General features: G+C 44.9%; 2 protein-coding genes across 4 annotated transcripts in view; one reads left to right on the top strand and one right to left on the bottom strand.

Annotated features, from left to right (window-relative positions):
* Nucleotides 1-4,375, bottom strand: part of LOC146202073 (folylpolyglutamate synthase, mitochondrial-like) — a 45,557-nt gene extending 41,182 nt beyond the window's left edge. The window contains exon 1 of the mRNA XM_084587918.1: nucleotides 3,877-4,375. Within this exon, the coding sequence (XP_084444044.1) occupies nucleotides 3,877-3,987 (111 nt within the window). The 5' untranslated portion in view covers nucleotides 3,988-4,375. The remainder of the gene's footprint in view (nucleotides 1-3,876) is intronic.
* A 1,712-nt stretch (nucleotides 4,376-6,087) lies between these two features.
* LOC146202072 (dual specificity mitogen-activated protein kinase kinase 7-like) overlaps nucleotides 6,088-18,516 on the top strand; it is a 41,641-nt gene continuing 29,212 nt past the window's right edge. The window contains exons 1-4 of one of the 3 annotated variants that reach the window (XM_084587915.1): nucleotides 6,088-6,243; nucleotides 6,528-6,657; nucleotides 10,892-10,979; nucleotides 16,618-16,858. In XM_084587915.1, the coding sequence (XP_084444041.1) occupies nucleotides 6,196-6,243; nucleotides 6,528-6,657; nucleotides 10,892-10,979; nucleotides 16,618-16,858 (507 nt within the window). In that variant the 5' untranslated portion in view covers nucleotides 6,088-6,195. Of the gene's footprint in view, nucleotides 6,244-6,478; nucleotides 6,658-10,891; nucleotides 10,980-16,617; nucleotides 16,859-18,516 lie in introns of those variants that run through there. The other 2 variants (XM_084587917.1, XM_084587916.1) reach the window with 2 other exon arrangements.

Raw genomic sequence — 18,516 nt, 5'->3', positions numbered from 1 at the left:
ATGTTTCCAGCGGTTCGCTATGGTTATAAACGTTGTCAGTATCCTTAGATGCCATGAGAAAGCTTTTTAATCAAAGTAACAGCTCTGATATGGTGATGACAGTGTGGAAGCATAAGGTGCTGTGCCAGCAGACAAAGCTTGAAGATGCAGTGCAGCGCCTCACAGTCTCTATCTGGCATGTGCCTAAAAAGCGAATCAATGCCTCAAAACATGAAACCTCACAGCTTAGTCTAACGATCGCATTGTCTCAGCATGCTCCTTGCTCCTGAACTCAGTTACTTCTTTATGGTGACTGTAGCCTGTATTCAACAGTTAGCAAGCTGTGGTGCAGCTATGAAGGTTACTCGTCTTTGTCAATTATAGGAACCGAACAGTGGACATTAGGTATCAAATTTCTTTTCGTCGCAATGGAAAGCTTGTTTTCAAAGTGCTCGATACTGCAATTATTTTGTTAGAAGTACTGCACAAATTTTCTTCAGATAATTTTTCGATTAGTACATGCCCGCATTTTTATGTAGCCCGCTGCTGGAAACCCTAACCAGCAAGCTCGATGGCGATTGCATGCTGGTAAAAGTGACCTACCTAAACTAGCATAAATCTCGTCCACTAGACAGTAATTACACATTTTTAGTACAGAGTAAATCCCTTTCAATTTCCACACTAAAAGCTGGTCAGGTTTGGTTTATGTGGTTTCAAGTCCCAATGCAACTCGGGCTATGAGAGGTGCCGCAGTGGAGGACTCAGGAAATTTTGACCATCTGGGACTCTTTAATGTGCACCGAATCGCACAACACACGAGCATCTTGCTTTCTGCATCAATCGAAAAGTGGCAGCTGCAGCCGGGATGCATGCCCGCACATTAAAAGCTGTTAGGGCACAGGGACAGAATAGACCTCATCAATTAAAATTATAGGGGACCCTAGTTACCTCTTCCGCAAAGAAATTCGAATACTGTGGCCCCATCTAATGACAAAAGCTGGAACCATATCACTAGTAATGCAAAGAAGTGTTGCTTTTTATCAAAGGGAGCAGTGAAGAGAGTGCAAAATCTAATAAAACATTTTGAATACTCCTGCAATAAATACACCATGCAGTTAAGGAAATTGGTGACATTTTATCGAGATGTGGTCAAGTGGTGGGTTGCACTGATAATGGCAAGGTTTCATTGTAAGGCTTCAGTTAGTTACATATGATTTTCAATGCCAAACTTATAAATCCCCATTTCTTGGATATTGGAGTGCTCAATGTATAAAATATGGGGCACGATCTTCTCATTTCCACCACAATCTCGGGGCACATTTAGGTCAGTGTTCAGTCCCATCAAGACCAAATTTCAAGAAATTAATTTAGTTCATGGCTGTCAGTTTTCTTGTTCAATTAAACTGAGACATCCAACCTCTATATAACAGGCAAGGCCATGTGAAGACAACATTCCAAAGGTTTTGCTCTGTCTCACGTCAAGACATTTGATCTATTGTGTTTAAAACATGTAAGAAAAATGTATTAGTCCAGCCTGCTTCCCTGAAGTCACACTTGGAACTACAAAGTAAAATTAATAATAATAATTAAAAAAAAAAAAAAAGGCTTAGAGCAATAACTTTCAATGGACTTTTCACAGCTTGGGTTGAGGTAAACAAGCAGAATAATATCAAGTGGTCAAGAAATGAATTGTCTCCAAAATGTGTCTTGTGCAGTCATGTGAAAATGCCGATGCACCGAGAAAGTGTGGCCACTGGCGCCAGCACTCTTACAAGGTGACGGGAGAGAAGGGCTGCGTAAAAGAGTTCACGTGCTTGACAAATGAGACAATCACTTGCTACTATTGTTGTGTGATGACATGTGCTAGTGCCTCATAATTTTCATGCTCACTTTCCATGTACATATGCTACATCTTCACATGTACCAAACAGAGCACACGCACAATATTCCTATATGCTGACTGAAGTGAAATATGAGATTAAACTGCTATTTGACGTGTTAGTGAAAAAGGTATTGGTAAAATATGCACAGATATATACCTTTCCAGATTTAATCCCCTTTCCTAGGCTTGCACACACTGAGGTGTGGGCAAGCCTAACGAAAGAAGAACACTGTGCAGGTGCATGCAGATTGTTCTTTTTGAAGCATGCTTTGTTAATTCCCAAAGGAGAAAATTTTTCATCAAGCCAAGTGTTTATTTTGTCTTACTGTGACAGCAGTAACAGTGGCAAATAGCAAGAAAGTCAGTGTATGTGAATATAACAAGTTTTCTCAGCGTGAAGTCTCGGCAAGTGAGGCCTCCACCCTCCAAAAGCCTGATGAACTATCCAATCACCACCCGCAATCCTCATCCCCATTCCATTTCCGCCCACCAGAAGCGCCACCAACCCACTTGTCTCCATTCTAAAAGCCGACACTCAATAAAAGCCTACGAACGAAAAAGTTTGGCTTGGTTTTGGGGTTTAATGTCCCAAAGCTATGTCAGGCTATGGAGGACTCTAGAAATTTCTACCACCTGTGGTTCTTTAACATGCACCGACATCGCACAGCACACGGACGCCTAGCTTTTCGCCTCCATCGAAAAAGTGATGGCCAAATCAAATTAAAAGATGTCATGAAACTCTCCAGGAGCACCAGCCACCACCCTACTTTGACATCGATCCCCCCACCCAGTGAAAGGATTCATTTGAGTGGGTGTATTCCACTACTATTGCAGATTTCTTGCATCAGGTTCCATGACTGTCCATTGCTGCTGTTTATTTTTTTAATATATTGATGACATATTGCCTCTATTGACATTAATGATTTTGTGGGATACTAAGAGAAGTTTGTATTATTAGGTTTTTTATGCAGAGAATGGAAATGATGCTGCATCAGAAACCTAAAACGAGTATGTTTATTTTACTGGAAATCTTTATGGTTTGATGCACTACAAAGGTCATTTATTCATTTCACCGAGTACTTCTATAATTTCTGCGCCTTTAAGTGCATATGTGCCCAGCATCCTTTGGGCCATATATGGCCTCTCTGGGAGGACCTCAGGAATAATCTGAATAAAATAAAGAAGTGACGAGCAAGTCACCAATGCTCGGAATAAAATAAACCATGCTGTGGAAAATATGGGTATACTAATGTATAATGTTCAAATAAATATTTACTACTAGTCACACATATTGTAACAATATCAAAGGCCTTCCAGGAGACGATAATAAGCATGAACCAGGGATTACATATGGTAAAAGATGAAAGGTGACACACATTTGAGGTGAGGTGCTGGAGCGCATCAGCTGATATCACTAGCTAATTATTTCAAAGCTAGTCACAGCAGTACAGTTAATCATTTGCCTTAGTTACCCCCCCCCCCCCCAAAAAAAAAAAAAAAAAAAAATAAGTGTACAAAATTAAAATACAGCAGATGCTTAATGCTTCCCTTTTGTAAAAACAAATCTCTCATACTGCTACACAAGAAGAAAACAGGCATAAAGAGAATAAATTTCACACACTGTAGTAACACGACAGACGGATATTGTAAATCCAATGCGCACTCTTCAAAAAGCGCGCCGCCAGTGTCAGCGCAGAATGCACATCCCCTACGTCACAATACAGTCACCACAACAATACTTTGGCAAAACGGCACAGCAGCAGTAGCTGTAGGCCGCCGCACGCCGCACATACCCCGCGTATTCACTCACCCACGACCGGTTTTCCACCGGAATGAGCTTTTCTCGGCCGTTCCGGCGGCTATGAAACCAGGTTGGTTGGGCGTACGACGCTCATTGAATGTTTCTGAAATTCGTGCTTCGCCGACACCGTCTGACGGTCTGTGTCGCGCGCATACACAGGCTAAACGGCCGAATTTCACACATCACTGCAATGAGCTGGCTGGCCTGCGCTCACCTCGTAACACCGCTTTGACGATACAGTAGGCACAGGCTTGGTTGGGATGTCACCGACGGTTCTAACTTGCATGGGTTTCACCATCCTCAGGTGCCAGAGCAGGTTTCTCATTCCAGACCGGGAGGGCAGTTTGATTTCCAAGTCACGATTTCATCACACGCGTTCTTAATGGCACAGCAGACTTCCTGCTCTCTCAGAGCTGAAAAATAACTGCTAAATGGCTAAATACAACTAAATGTATGTACTTCCCTGGTTGCTCGATGTTAGCCGTCCCCTTTTCACCCCACCGACCCTCCACTCGCTTGATCAACTCGGCTGGCTCGGGACCTTATTGACCTTATCTCGTAGCGACAGTGGCTGCGTTTTCCCCCTTGCGTTTTCCAATCGGCCAACATGCTACCCACGTCCCCACGTCCCACGTTATGCCTGTCACGTTATTGCCAGGTTATGCAGGGAGCTATCACTGCTATCACTGCTATCACCCATTTCTTCCTTAATGCATCTGCCACGCGACGACGCTACCTTACGGTGCTTACGGCTCCCAGCAGACGACACGCAGATGACATATGGTATGGTCCAAACATCGGCTAAATTAAACTTTAGACACATTAAATCGTAAAAATTGTTTATGCCGGTCTCTCTATGTCAAAGTTGATATTTTTAAAATTTGTTGTAAACAAAGGTGGTGCTGCGATCGGTAGCGACATGAGGTGTAGGCGAACGCGCAGCGTGCGTACACAAGAAACCTTATGTCCTACACTGCGCCAAGCGACGCTGCCTTCGAAATCAGTTCGCGCGTACGAGTATTCTGAAGCGTCATTAAGCTTCGCTTCTGAGTAGAAATAGTTTGGTTTATGCCTGAAGAGTATTTCAGCTCGTTATCAGCCGATTACTGCTGGAATTACTTGGCGAAAAGCGCTGCATTGGCTTCCTTATCCGCGGCCTCAACAGCGCACGGCTACTGTGCGTTGGCGACTGGAGTGGGTGATTAAGTTAAATTAAAACGAGAAAGCGCAATGCACACAAGAAAGACTAATTGTCAACATTGCTTAACTCCCGGGCCTATTCCTAGCGCATGCAAGGAGGACGACTATGTGAATGACGAAGTGTTTTTTTCAAATGCCGACTCTTAAGAGCCGGCATTTGTCTCTTATTTTGACTCTTAAGAGTCAAAATTTTGACTGCGCGCCTAGGCTTTCTAGCGTGGATATTTAATTCGTACATTCGTCAGGATCTTAATGACCTTCAAAAAGTAAATTTAAGACTATGAGAAATAACGCTAAGAACCGGTGATGAAGAGTCACTCGAAACTCGCGAAAGTAAAAACAAAGAAAAGCGCTACTTTACAATTAAGTCTGTGGGCCTGTTATATCGGCAATATCGCGCTGGAGTGACCGCTCAAGGTAATTGTAGTCACCTTCGCAGCAGCTGTGTGTCAGTTTCTGTGGGAATATATGCACGGGCAATACTGCAGGTGAATGGAACTAGTACAGCTTTTCTGCGGATCATACGCACATGGAATATCGCGTCTAAACTTCTTATGACTTGACAGTATATCCAAACGGGCACGAGCTGCAGGCGTTTATTGTTATTGCGCTCTTCTTCGTGCCGCCGAAAAGTAATCACGACAATTAAGGGTTGCTAACGAATTCATCTAGTTGCAGTGCAGAAGTGCAACGCACGTAAGTCTACTTGTCGCGCTCAACGCCGCTGCCCTTCGCTCTCATTTTTATCCGACCGCTAGAAACATGTTAAAACAAGTGCCATTTTGTTTTTTGTGCCTCGTTGCGCAATCAACCGCACCACAGCTTGCAGAAATACCGGGAATTATGCCCGAAAACGCAGCAAGCGCCGCGCATCCAATGCAGGCGGTTCGGGCTTTTGCCTACACCACGAAAGTCACTGCTGTCGCCAGCGCCGCCGCATCTCCACTGATATGCCACTGACCTCACGGGCTGACGCGCATTGCCTATAAAATTTTGTAAATGAAAATTTTGCAAGACGAGATGAATCTTCACACATACGACGATGGGCATCAGAACTGATTTTTAAGTCTGTAACCCACGTAGTTTATATCTTGCATTTGTAACTGGAAAAGAAAAAATGCCACACAACGTATTATTGTGGCAATTTAACCATTTAACGATTTAACTTTCAAAACCGAAACATTAAAAGCGGTAGAAGCGACATTGGAACGGCATTGGCGGCGCTCCAGCGCTCTTGCGATATCACTACATTAGTAGTTTGCTTCCGGCTCGTATAACACAACGAAATGTCTAAGCTTGTACTTTCTTTACGTTGCTAGCTTAATAATGAACAATGATTAATCTCGAAATGCCAGCCTTGGGCCCTACTAGCCCAACTAAGGTGTGTAACAACTTTTTTTGTGACATAAAGGTATGAAGAAGGTTGGCTGTAACTTTTTTGTAATACTTGCTTTATTAGCCGGTTATTCATTGCAATATTTGCGACAGTTTCAGATGCAAAGTTTTTGCAAGAACAATTATTATGGTACTTTTTATTTGTACTGCTTAATACTTTTTTATTTTCATTCATTTGGTATTTGCTATGCATTGTTGTCTTGTGGATACGTACTGGCGGTACCTGAAAAGCATAAATTGTTCAGAATGGCGACCATGGCGTCGTTTCAGAATAAGCTAGCTGACCTGCAGGCTAGACTGCGAGCCGAAAATGACGCTAAGAAGAAGGACAAACTACCTCGTGATCTCAACTTGAACTTCTCAAGCCCTCAGCACACACCGCGGTCTCGGCCGAGGCCTTGTAAGTACCGATCGCGTCGTAGTCAGCCGAGCCAGGTAGGCTTAGGTAAGAGAAAGACCCGTCGAAACTAACGCGAACTTGTTGATAAGCCGATTTCGAATGGGTTCTTTCTCTTCCTGTAATGACAACATGCTGGTGCTTATATTGTGTGATGCGCTCAGGAATGTGCGCATACTGCTTGAAGAAGTGACTGTCTCTATGCAGCGGACGAGGAAACTGGTGTTGCGATTCGGGCTCATTGCACCAGTTTACGCCGTCAAGATGTCGCGTTTGCGACATATATATGTTTTTGTCCCCTCCGTCGTGTTATTTTTGTGTTCCACTACTTGTGTCGCGGCGGCATCCTTTTTATTTAATTGCACAGTGTCCAACTTGTCTGCGAAACCGCGCGAGCTCGGTGGTCGCACACGACTGTTCTGCTTCGTGTTCAGGGCAGTGATATTTTGGGCTCTTTTTGTCTAAAGTTGTAACTCGTGCCACCTGTTCATGTGCAATTTTGGCTTACTGTTTGGTGCATAAGCCAGAGATTGCGAGTTTGTTGCCGATGCGGGTCGTGGCCTTGAACTTGTCATAGCCCCGGGCGGCGGAAGGAAGCGCTAACTCGTTTGGTTATCTGGGTCGTCCATAATCTTAAGCGTACATACCAATTCTGGGCTCACTGCTTCAGCATTCTCCAGAACCCACTTACTGTTACATACTGTTCCACCGCTAGTTTGAACTGGAGACGTTCTACGCGATTCAACTGCGAAAAAGCGCAAGCGCTATATCGACATCGAGTTTTGTGCCAGGTCGTGTTTCATTTCTGCAAAACGTTTTGTTGGTACGCCTGGGGTCTGAATTTATTCAGAAGGTTCCTTTAACTGTTTTCCAGTGTCTCGGCTTATTGTCGTGTATTGCAGTATGCAGTGAAGAGAATTTTAGTACGTCTAGTAGCAGTGGCGTTACTTTACTTGACTGAGAAATGTCATTGCTTTTGTACACACAGCCACAAAAGTTTTCGGAACAGGCATGTTGCAACCAAACCAAATTGCTGGGCAGCCTAAGTGTGCATCCATGAACTAAAAGGGTTTGCTTTGTAGTTGCCTGGGCAATCTGCACATTTCACTGCTTGATGCCTGATTGCACCTCTAGTGCATAAGGACATTAATGTTTTCCGTAATTCGGTGTTCCAAAAACTTCTTTGCGCACCTGTACACTGTAAAGTGGTCTCCAGTGAATGCCTTGCTGTAATTGCTAGTCTTTATTTTAGCACATTGAAATAAAATGGCAGTGGTGTCTTGATTTATGAGCTTCAAGGAGAACAGGTGTGTTGTACATGAGGTCAGTCTACAAACGGAAATTCCATTTTGGCTCCTCTTTTGCTGTTGGGAAGTCTAGCATTGCAATGACTTGAAACATTCCTTTGGCATGTTTCCGGGAGATCCTATTGTGCTAAACACTGCATGACACTCAGAAATAATCCACCATGCATGTATTCTGTACAACCAATAACTGTACGGGCTGTATGCAGTGTTCTAAGTGCCAGTGTGTATATTTAAATATGAAATTTCCGTAGTGAAGGCAGCTGTTCTCTGGCTGTTTTGTAGTCAAAGCGTTGATAATCAAAGTGATGTGTTCATTTGTGTCAGTCTTTTATTTGGGTGCTTGCTTGTATATTAGGTGGTACAGATTTTTTGCCTGTGGTTATGTTGTGCACCTTACTTGACCTGTTTAAGCTATCATGTGACTTATTTTACCAGTCTGCACTTGATGGCAATGTGTTAGCCTGCATTGTCATTTCGGAGAGTTCCACTAATTTATGGTCAAGCTTCATATTTTCCAATGTACAAAAATATTTTGATGACAAGGAGACAGCATGATCCCCCTACCCTGTCATGTTCTCTCATCCACACCTGTATGCTAGAAATCGTGAAGCCTTTGATTATTTTATAGAAATTAGCAGTAATGCTTCTTCTTATGCCATGATCTGCTAAAGCATTACTTTTAGTGCATTGTTGATAAACTGACTCCAATCACGTGGGTGAAAGAGTACTGAAATATCTGTATGGCTAATATGCATAGTACTGTGCATAGGTCTAGCTGTCCAGAAGGAAGCATTCTGCTAGCTGCGAGTAGCTAACACATGCTCAGCTTTTTTTAATTTAGATCATTTGCATAGTTCCTTAGTGACAATTTTTTTAGCACTGCTTTCAAAATGCATAGTGTGCACATCATATGCAACATGTGAATAGTTTCTAGTGTGGGAAGGCCAACAAACTGGTGTAATTCATGCTTAATTCAGCATTACAAAAGCTGAGTTGAGATTCCAAGTGCCAGAATTTTTCTCTTTTCGGTCTATATTAACATTAATGACCCATATTGCCACGGTTTCTTGTGCTAATGCTGGATAGTTCTTTCATTTTTAAAGGTGTGTAGACATTGAATGTTTGCTTGCATGCTTTCTGCTTTCATATGATGCATTAGTCATTAGTATGTACATGGACTACTCCTTGATATTGCCATAGGATCGCTAAATAATTTATAATTTAATTTCTTCTTTGTTTTGTCCTTGTCAATCAAACAATGGCTGTGACACGCAAGAAGTGTTAAGTTCATGTATGGTATGAAAAAAAAAAAAAACAATTGATCTGTAGTTTAATTCATGCAAAATGATTAATATTGCTTGCTTTGAGAGCTGTAATGACACTATATGATATATCGGTTCTATTGCAATTTTGTTCATGCCTCACATTGCCTAAACACTTGTTGCACCTTGTAGCTGTCATTCATTTGGTTAAACCCAAACTAAAATAACATAAGAAATTCAAGTCTAAATTTTTTAGCGGTTGTAGATAATTACCATGTGGTAATCCATGTATTCTGATGTCTTATGAATCATTGCAGAAGAGGAAACATGGAACTTAAATGAGGTGTGTGTAGTTTGTTCCGTGTTATTAAAAATAAAAAGGGTGCTTACCAGCATGGTACTGGAGCTACATTATTATTTTTTATTTATTCAACATAGTAAGAAAAGCACACCCTCTACCATTCTGGCATAAACTGCAGTATTTTCTAATAAAGCATTTTGATAGGCTGCACAAAATGGTATTGCGAAGTAAAAGTATGTATAGCTGCATTTTTACCCTATTTAAAGAAGGCATTGTAAAAGAAGTCCCATGGTAAAAATATTGCACTATAATCTCTGCAAACAAGGAACATGAGCAGGCACCAAGTCAAGCATAAATTTGCCTTCAGACAGATTTATGCTTGAGTTATGCATGAAGGATGTGCAATTTGTGACGGAAAATTTGCCAGTAAAATTGCCGAGTATGGGCTTGTGCAGGGAAGTGCTAAAGCAGTGTGTCTTTCTATTGCTCTTGATGTACTAATGTGAGTTCTTGATGAATGGTTATTCTAACATCTCAGAGGCTGGCCTCTGGTAAAATCAGCTCATGGGGTTTTTTTTAATGCTTCGTGCTTTATGGACAAGTGCAGTCCCCGAGATCTGCACGCAGCACGTTAGTTAAGTAACCAAAGAGAGCAAGGGCAGATCTCTAGCGAGCTAATTTTTGCACTTGTGGGACGTCGGTTGATCTTTCCTTAAAAATTGTTTCTCTATGTAGGGTTCATAAGTATAAAGCCATACACATTTCAAGTGGACTGGCTACCAAATGTTTATGCAATCATTAACTTATCACAAGGGGAGAACTTCAACATACAATCCACAGGGGTTGTTTAGTCATTTAAGCATCCACCTTGTATGAGATAAGTACAAGGTTCGATCCCCTGTGCTGTTGGGTAACCACCAGTTTCCAGTGAGCAGAAGTGCTCCTCTGGCCTGGTGCTCAGCTTTATGTCAAATGTTTTGAAAAGTGGATCTTTGATCGTACCTTGTCTAGACCAGAACTACCTTGTGCTGTGGTGCTCTTTGGCTAACACTGACCTTGTGCCAAAGAGCACCACCTATTATTTTTACTTAACCCATACAGTGTTATGCGTATATTTTGACAAAGAACTTGAATGCTGATATTGTATTCCCCAAGTCGATGTGTACTATAAAAGCGGTAAAAGAGCTCTTGGAGGTGGTAGATGTCATATTGAAGGGAGGAATGCAAAGGTGAAATAATTTACACGTTCAGTATATTATAATTATCTGTTCCTCCCAGTAACAAATTGTCCTGGGCAAAGAGGCTGATGTGAGCACTTTCAGCCTCATTGCATGGTAGGGTAACCAGGTTCAATGACTGCTTTCCAGTTCAGCTGAATGAAATGGCAGCACCCAGCCGGCCAGCAAAGCAGTTTTCTTTGCCAACATCCAGTCCAATCATCACACGGCAAGATAGGTAAGGACTGGCTGCGCATAATATTTGTATTAATATAGATTTTTTTCAGTTGGGCATTTTATAAAAGATTCATTTGTGGCCTATGATGTTAAACATCTTGAAGCAATACATTGACTAAAGGGTGTTGCACAATTAGACGCGCGCTGTAGAATGCTTCTCCCAGCTAAACCGCGGAATCCTTGCAGTTCAGATTTCGCACAGAAAGCACATTTTGTCGCTAGTATTTTTTAATACTAAATTTGTTTAGGGTACTTGCCTGATTCGATCAGAAGAAGTAAAATATTCCCATCGCCTGCGGCGGCGGCGACGCCAGACAAACCGCTGCCCCAGCGATGGGACTGGTGGCGCCACCTCATGCTGCTTACAACAACTTTGTAGCAGGAAAAGAGGGGGCGAACGTTTCTGGCAGAAGGTTTGAGTTGTAAGCAGCATGAGGTGGCGCCACCAGTCCCATCGCTGGGGCAGCGGTTCGTCTGGCGTCGCCACCGCCGCAGGCGATGGGAACATCTGACTTCTTCTGATCGAATCAGGCAAGTACCCCAAACAAATTTAGTATTAAAAAATACTAGCGACAAAATGCGATTTCTGTGCGAAATCTGAACTGCAAGGATTCCGCGGTTTAGCTGGGAGAAGCATTCTACAGCGCGGGTCTAATTGTGCAACACCTTGTATAAGGGGCACCTTACCTTGATAGAGGGCTGTTAAATTTTTGGTTTTTCCATACTTTGTTTCAGATGTATATTTCTCGAGGGTGTGTGATAAGGCTCTGAGCTTTATGTGCATGTAGTAAATTGATTTATTGCATTGTCTATACTGAGCAATTTCGTTTTTTTTTTTTTTTTTTTTTTTTTTCAGTGGCTGGGAAGGGCAACAACTTTGATCACGTGGGTCTCAAAAGTCATGATGTGTTGTTACCTGTTGCATCATCTGCTCTCCTACATGGGGGGTATTATATTAGTGCCTTTTGAAAGCAGACTAAGTTGATCAGGCCACCTCCCACTGACAGCCGTGGGTTGCACATATGGAGCACTGCTCTGAATCATAGCTGCTTAGCTGTCATTACTGTTGAATGCTGGATCTTTGGAAAATTTTGATAACTTAGGATTATGCAGTGATAGGGTAAAGTGGCTTGACAGCCTGTTTTACTCCAGGCCAGTGATTAGTGATGGTCACAGGTGCTAATCGTGTCATCCATGCTTTCAGTGCATGAAGCTGTGCTAATTCTTCACAGAATTGAATTTCACCACGTAAGCCATAAGCAGATAAATGAAGGAAAAATGAGGGTGCTCGTTATAATACATGAAGGAAGGAAGTCAACAGTTGGCGAGGCCAAGGAAAGCATTGGGGATTGTACTTTTTACTTTGGTAATCACATAAATTAGTAATGTAATCTGTTTAGGGGAAAGATAACACAAGAGCACCGGACGCGATATTCGGAGGTCGTGGGTTCGGTTCCCACCATCGGCACGTTTTTCCTTCTACTTTGTGTTTAATTACCTTTCCCCTAAACAGATTACATTACTATTTTATGCGATTACGGAAGTAAAAATTAAAAAAAAAAAGACAAAGTACAATCCCCAATGCTTTCTTGGCCTAGCCGACTGTTGGCTTCTTTCCTCCACGTAAGCCATGGTACACATATTCAAGGTTCCACTGGAGCTAGGGAAATTTGAAAAAATACCAGTCTCATACCAGGCTAGGCCAAATGCGACTCGGGTGCTCTAGCACTTCAGTATTATCGTGAATCACAGGTAGCGTGGTGTCAGGGTGGGAACAGCAATCAAGCGGATGATAGGAGACGGAATTAGGTGGAACAAAGAAAAAGAGCTTTATACAGATATTTACATCAGGAACAAAGAACTCTGAGAGCAGGACGGCAGCCTGCTTCCGTTGAGAGCTTCTCGAGCAATCTCCCAGTCGCTTCACTACACCCTCTTGTTCGAAAACACTCGCGTCTTTCTCTCGACAAATCACTGTCAGGCTGTACGCGGTCGAGATGCAGCTGCAGGTCCCTAGGTCGCAGGAACAGAGCCACAGGTTCCGGAACCCATATCGAAGCCGATGGCAACAAGCGTCCGATGGTCGGCTGCGCATCCAGGCCTGCGCATACTGGAGCAGCGCTCTGGTTCTTTCTTTCCCGCTTGCCGAGGTCACGTTCCCGAAACCACGAACGCAAGGGGAATAGAGAAACGTCCATCCCGCGACCCGGCAGCGCCACACAACCCGATAACGCGGTGAAGCTTGGCCGGCCTTAATGCCCGAGGGCTTTAGCCGTCTAGCACAGCAGCGCCGCCGCCAGACAATGCGCCAGAAGATGATCTGCTCACACGCAGCTCGGCTGGTTAGGCGCGCCGAAAAGTCTTCTCCCTTGCAGTGTTCTGCTCCCGTAACAACGAAGAAGCGCAACCACTGGTCACCAACGGGAGACGTTCGGCCTCAGATCTTTCTTTGAGGCTAGCTTGACAGGACAACAGGCCTCAAGCCACACTGAACGAGAACAAGTGCCATTTGAAAACCACTCATCCCGCCAGACCAAGATATGTAAAGCTGCGAGGGCACAAAAACCCACGTACATCTGATATGGAAATCAAATTTTCCAAACAAACACATGGTGCACACCAAGTAAGAAGTTCTGGTCTGGACTCTTCCAAGGCGTATGGCCACGCTCATAGTTCACTCAGAGCTAAGAATGCGCCGTTATCTGCTTCTAGGAAGGTATCTGGTAAGGAAGGGACGACCGATTTTGCCGAAGCAGGTTTTGAATTTGGCCCCAATAATAACCCGAATGAACCAATATACCATCAAGGCGCGCCATTCTGTTTCCTTGGCCAAAAGTAAATGCACTTAGGTTAAGCGGCTCACATACAAAAGTCACTCAAAAGAATAAAACGCATAGCGATCACCTAAACTTGAGGAAAGAACTAACATACACACTCTAAAGCAATGCAAAAGAAAATAAAGCCGCCTTTCGATGAAGCGCTTTTCACAAAACAAACTTTCAACTCGTTCCCATTCATCCAGTTTCTTAAAAGTGCTAAGACAATGTCAACAAAATACAAGTCCATTGTTTTTTTTTTTTTTTTTTTTTTTTTTTTTTTTTTTTTTTTTTTCGTTCCTCTTTTGTAAGCTGCAAATACAATTACGAGGTAAGATACAACTAAGTTTACACTGACGCTGTCGCAGAGAAAGCCTTACAACTTTTGTGGACTTAGCATTGCGGTTCGCTCAGCTTTCCTTCAGATGCGCCCGTCTGGGTCGCAGTCAGAGTTCTTCTACTACGTTCCTGAGGAGGCAACAGGCAGGGGAGCTAATCCTGCCTTCGCCCTTCAGAGATTCAGGTGCGACAGTATCTGCCACATGGAAACGAGCCCTGAATTAAGCGACAAGCTGTTCTTTGCTCTCGTCCCAATTCAGCCGCTTTTCCAGCCCCACGAAAAGAACGTATCCCAAAAGATAACCCCTTTAGTCCAGGACATACCTTTCTTTTCCAAAGTTTGCGAGAAATTTGCCTAGATGAGCGGCCCTTACTAACGGAGCCCTGCACATAGATACGCAAAACGTAGCGTGATTTTGCGCTTCCTGATCTCCGAGGTAGCCCTGTCATTTTTCTTTTGGACATTGTGCCCAGACAGTGGTCTCTGGTTTTTGCTGCAAGATGATCTCCCTTTAGAAACTTCGTACCTGCTCTGCTTAGCTGGTTTCCTTTCTCTTGCCCTGTGTGGGCTACGGTTGCGCCAGCCGCGTGCATCTCCTCGGAAACTGCGTCCGCCTGCTTTCGAAGCTCTCCACGGTGACGCTTTTCTTCCGGAGCGCAATTCTCCTCTTTGTTATCTTCGAAAAACGACCGTTCCTCGTCTTCAATGTTAACTGACTCTGAAGAGTTTGACTGAAGATTAGCTGAAGAGTTGGGCACCTGACCTCAAGCGTTCCCGTTAGGCCGCCTTCCTCCTCAATGCGTTGCTCTAGCCTTTTCTGCTCCGCGCTGCGATCTACAATCATTTTCTAAGCCTCTCCGGCCTCCTCAATCGTCACTGCCTCCCGACTCATAGCCTCCTGAATATCTTTCTTTCGTTTCACAGAACCCAGCGCAATTCCCAACTTTTCGCAAATTCCGAGCAGCTCCTGCACCTTGAACTTCTCCACCGTGGTCTTACACCGTGTGTTATCAACCGCCTGTACACTTTGGCGAAACCACAACAGACTCAAAATCCCCTGAAACTCATTTCCTTTGCTAGGGAGGTCTCGCGAAATGCGAGGTGAATCTCAGGCACTCACCCTGTCAAAGTAGCTAGCGGCCGTCAGTCCCGTTGCTGCCGAGGTCCTTTGGAGCCGGTGACTGACTTGTCCATCCAGTTATCGTGAATCACGGGTAGCGTGGTGTTGGGGTGGGAACAGCAATCAAGTGGACGATAGGAGACGGAATTAGGAGGAACAAAGGAAAAGAGCTTTATACAGCTATTTACATCAGGAACAAAGAACTCGGAGAGCAGGACAGCAGCCTGCTTCCGTTGAGAGCTTCTTGAGCAATCTCCCAGTCGCTTCGCAACACCTTCTTGTTCGAAAACACTCTCGCGTCTTTCTCTCGTCAGGCCTCGCCCACGCAGTCACAAATTACTGTCAGGCCGTATGCTGTCGAGATGCAGCTGCAGGTCCCAAGGTCGCAGGAACAGGGCCACAGGTCCCGGGACCCATATCGAAGCCGATGGCAATAAACGTCCGATGGTCGGCTGTGCATCCAGGCCTGCGCATACTGGAGCGGCGCTCTGGTTTCTTCTCTTCCGCTTGCCGAGGTCACAGTCCCAAAACCGCGAACGCAAGGGGAATAGAGAAACGTCCATCCCGCGACCCGGCGGTGCCACACAACCCAGTGACGCGGTGAAGCTTGGCCGGCCTTAATGCCCGAGCGCTTTAGCTGGCCTGGCACAACAGTATTCACTTCCATTTCGAATCACACGTACAGTCGTATAAGCTACCACATTATTTGAAATAACCAAGCCATACAAAATGTGCCTGTATAGTCTAGGAGTACTGTGTCTGACTCAGGATTCAAAGGAACTGGTGGTTGGATTCCCATATCAAAAGTGCTGCCAATTTCGCCATGGCCGGCCTTAATGCCCGAGGGCTTTAGCCGGCCTGGCACAACAGTATTCATTTCCATTTCGAATCACACGTACAGTCGTATAAGCTACCACATTATTTGAAAGACCACCTGACATAAGTATGAAGCTCTTCTTTAACCAAGCCATACAAAATGTGCCTGTATAGTCTAGGAGTACTGTGTCTGACTCAGGATTCAAAGGAACTGGTGGTTGGATTCCCATATCAAAAGTGCTGCCATTTTCGCCATGACGTGTTGTCTTGGGGCATCACAGTGGCATCACAGTCTGCAGACTGATGAATGCAGGGACATGTCACCTGCCAACTACCACCTGCCAGAAGCATGTTCATGAGGTGGACTGGAGCGAAGATAAACAAATGTTGGCGAAATGCAGGAGCGGGGGTCTTGGTGCTAGCGCATTAAAATGGTGTGCCCTTAAAGTGTGTAGTGTATGCAGTGCTATATCAGGTCAAAGCCACTGTGAAAATTGTTTGATGCAGCTTTGTACCAGTGTTCATCTACATGTGCTCCGACTTGCAGTGGTGGAGATTCTGAAAGCAAGCTAAAAGAGATCCTGAAAGCGGGCAATGTGCTCACCATTGGTGGCCAGCAGCACAGAGTTGAGATGACAGATCTGGAGAAGCTTGGCGACCTGGGATCAGGCACATGTGGCCACGTGGTTAAAATGCGCCATAGACCCACGAGCAAGGTGCTGGCCGTCAAGCAGATGCGCCGCTCGGGAAACCACGAGGAGAACAAGCGCATCACTATGGATCTAGAGGCAAGTGGAAAATTCTTTAGATCTCATTAATTCAAAATTTAAGAGGCTGGAAATTTTCGTTTGTTTTAAGAAGTTTGAATTATCACAAGTACACCTTAAAGGTCCACGGAAACTTCCCCCAAGAAACCACTGATAAACGTGTTCAGTGTGTAGAACACAACCTTTTGAGCATTAATGCAAAGTATAACTCCTTGGAACAAAGCCAGCGATTTATTATTATATTTAAAAACAGCGTTTTTTGAAATTCGCGGGCAGAGAGAATGTCGCTTGGCGGTGTCGCATGGAACTATTTCCTAGTCCCGTGACGTCACGGGTCGGTTGACTGGCAAGGCTTGCTAGAAGCTGCCATTCGCTGCGGTCACTGCAACCATGACGTCACGGACACACTTCCAGTAGCTGCGAAAGTCGCCTGCTCGTGCGCTGCTCGAACTCTGTGCGGGCTGTTACACAGCTCGCCGCCCTTATCGGTTATGTGGCCATTGCCCATTAAGTGCAACAACCGAAGCGACGCAGGGATCGGCAGAACGAAGCTGCATTTACAAATATCTTATTTATATAACGTGGTTTCAGGAGTATCGGAGTGTCGTCCGACGAGGCGTCAACAGCGCGGTCAAGCACCGCACGACGGCAGCAACTCCTCGACCGCCGTAAACACCGCCACTGTGGCGCCTCCTCCCGCATACCGTTCGCGAACGACACGGCGGATCGTTAGCACCGATGTCCGAAATAAAGCGTGCTAAAATTAGTTGGCGTCTGGAATACTGAGCCGAATATCAAGTATGAAGCCCTCGTGAGGATCGCTGACCAGCAGCAAATTGCTGGTAAGAGCGATAGCCGTGATACAAGCTAGTTTCAGCTCAAGCCAGCTGCCGCTGGTGCATTTCGGCTGGTCCGATCTGCTCGTACTAGCTCTGCGATTAATGCATCGGCTGAGTTAATCCTATAATTATTTTACTATTGCAGGATAGGAATCACTATAAGGCAGTTTCATAAGTAGACGATTTACGACAGCGTTGATCATGTTCCAAAGCGTCGACCGCCGCGGCTTAGAAGCGAAACAATGTAGGTCTAGCGACGACTAGGGACGGTCACGCACGGCGCCGGCGTTCGCCGCGCTCGCACGTTCCACCCCCGCGGTAATTGTGTAATGTACCTCAGCCTGCTCGCGGCATCCCGTGCTGCAAGCGTTGCAAACTCGTGTACTTTCATAGCTAAGGCCGCATATTTTTTGACGTTCTGCTCAGCAACAAGCCGTTCAAACGATACTGTAGGCAAGACAAGGCTTCAGTACGCAGTCGCTGCGCTGTCGGCCGTAATCGAAGACGTCGGGCGGCACCATAATCTATACATCGATCTTTAAACGTGATACAGTGGGCAAATGAATAACTTTGTGAAGCAGACCCGCTCGTACGTCTTGCGCACTCGGGCGCCGACGAGTAGCTTCCGTCAGCAGACGCCGTCATAACCTCGGTTAACGCCGCAAACCGAGGTCGTCAAGCTCGGTTTGCGGTAACCGCAGTTAGTGGTGCAACCATGGTTTGGTCCGCCGTGTAACATAGGATAACCACGGGTTCGCGGTTACACTAACCGTCGCTGCGCGAACTGGCGAACTCCTCAGGCGTGTGCGAGCGAGGACGGGTTGGCGCGAGTACGCCAGC

The sequence above is a fragment of the Amblyomma maculatum genome, chromosome 1 (assembly GCF_055883805.1).
Source record: "Amblyomma maculatum isolate TAMU_Amacu chromosome 1, ASM5588380v1, whole genome shotgun sequence".
NCBI classification, from domain to species: Eukaryota; Metazoa; Arthropoda; class Arachnida; order Ixodida; family Ixodidae; genus Amblyomma; species Amblyomma maculatum.
The sequence above is the reverse complement of the archived record's forward strand: the minus strand, read 5'-3'. Positions and strand labels throughout refer to the sequence as shown.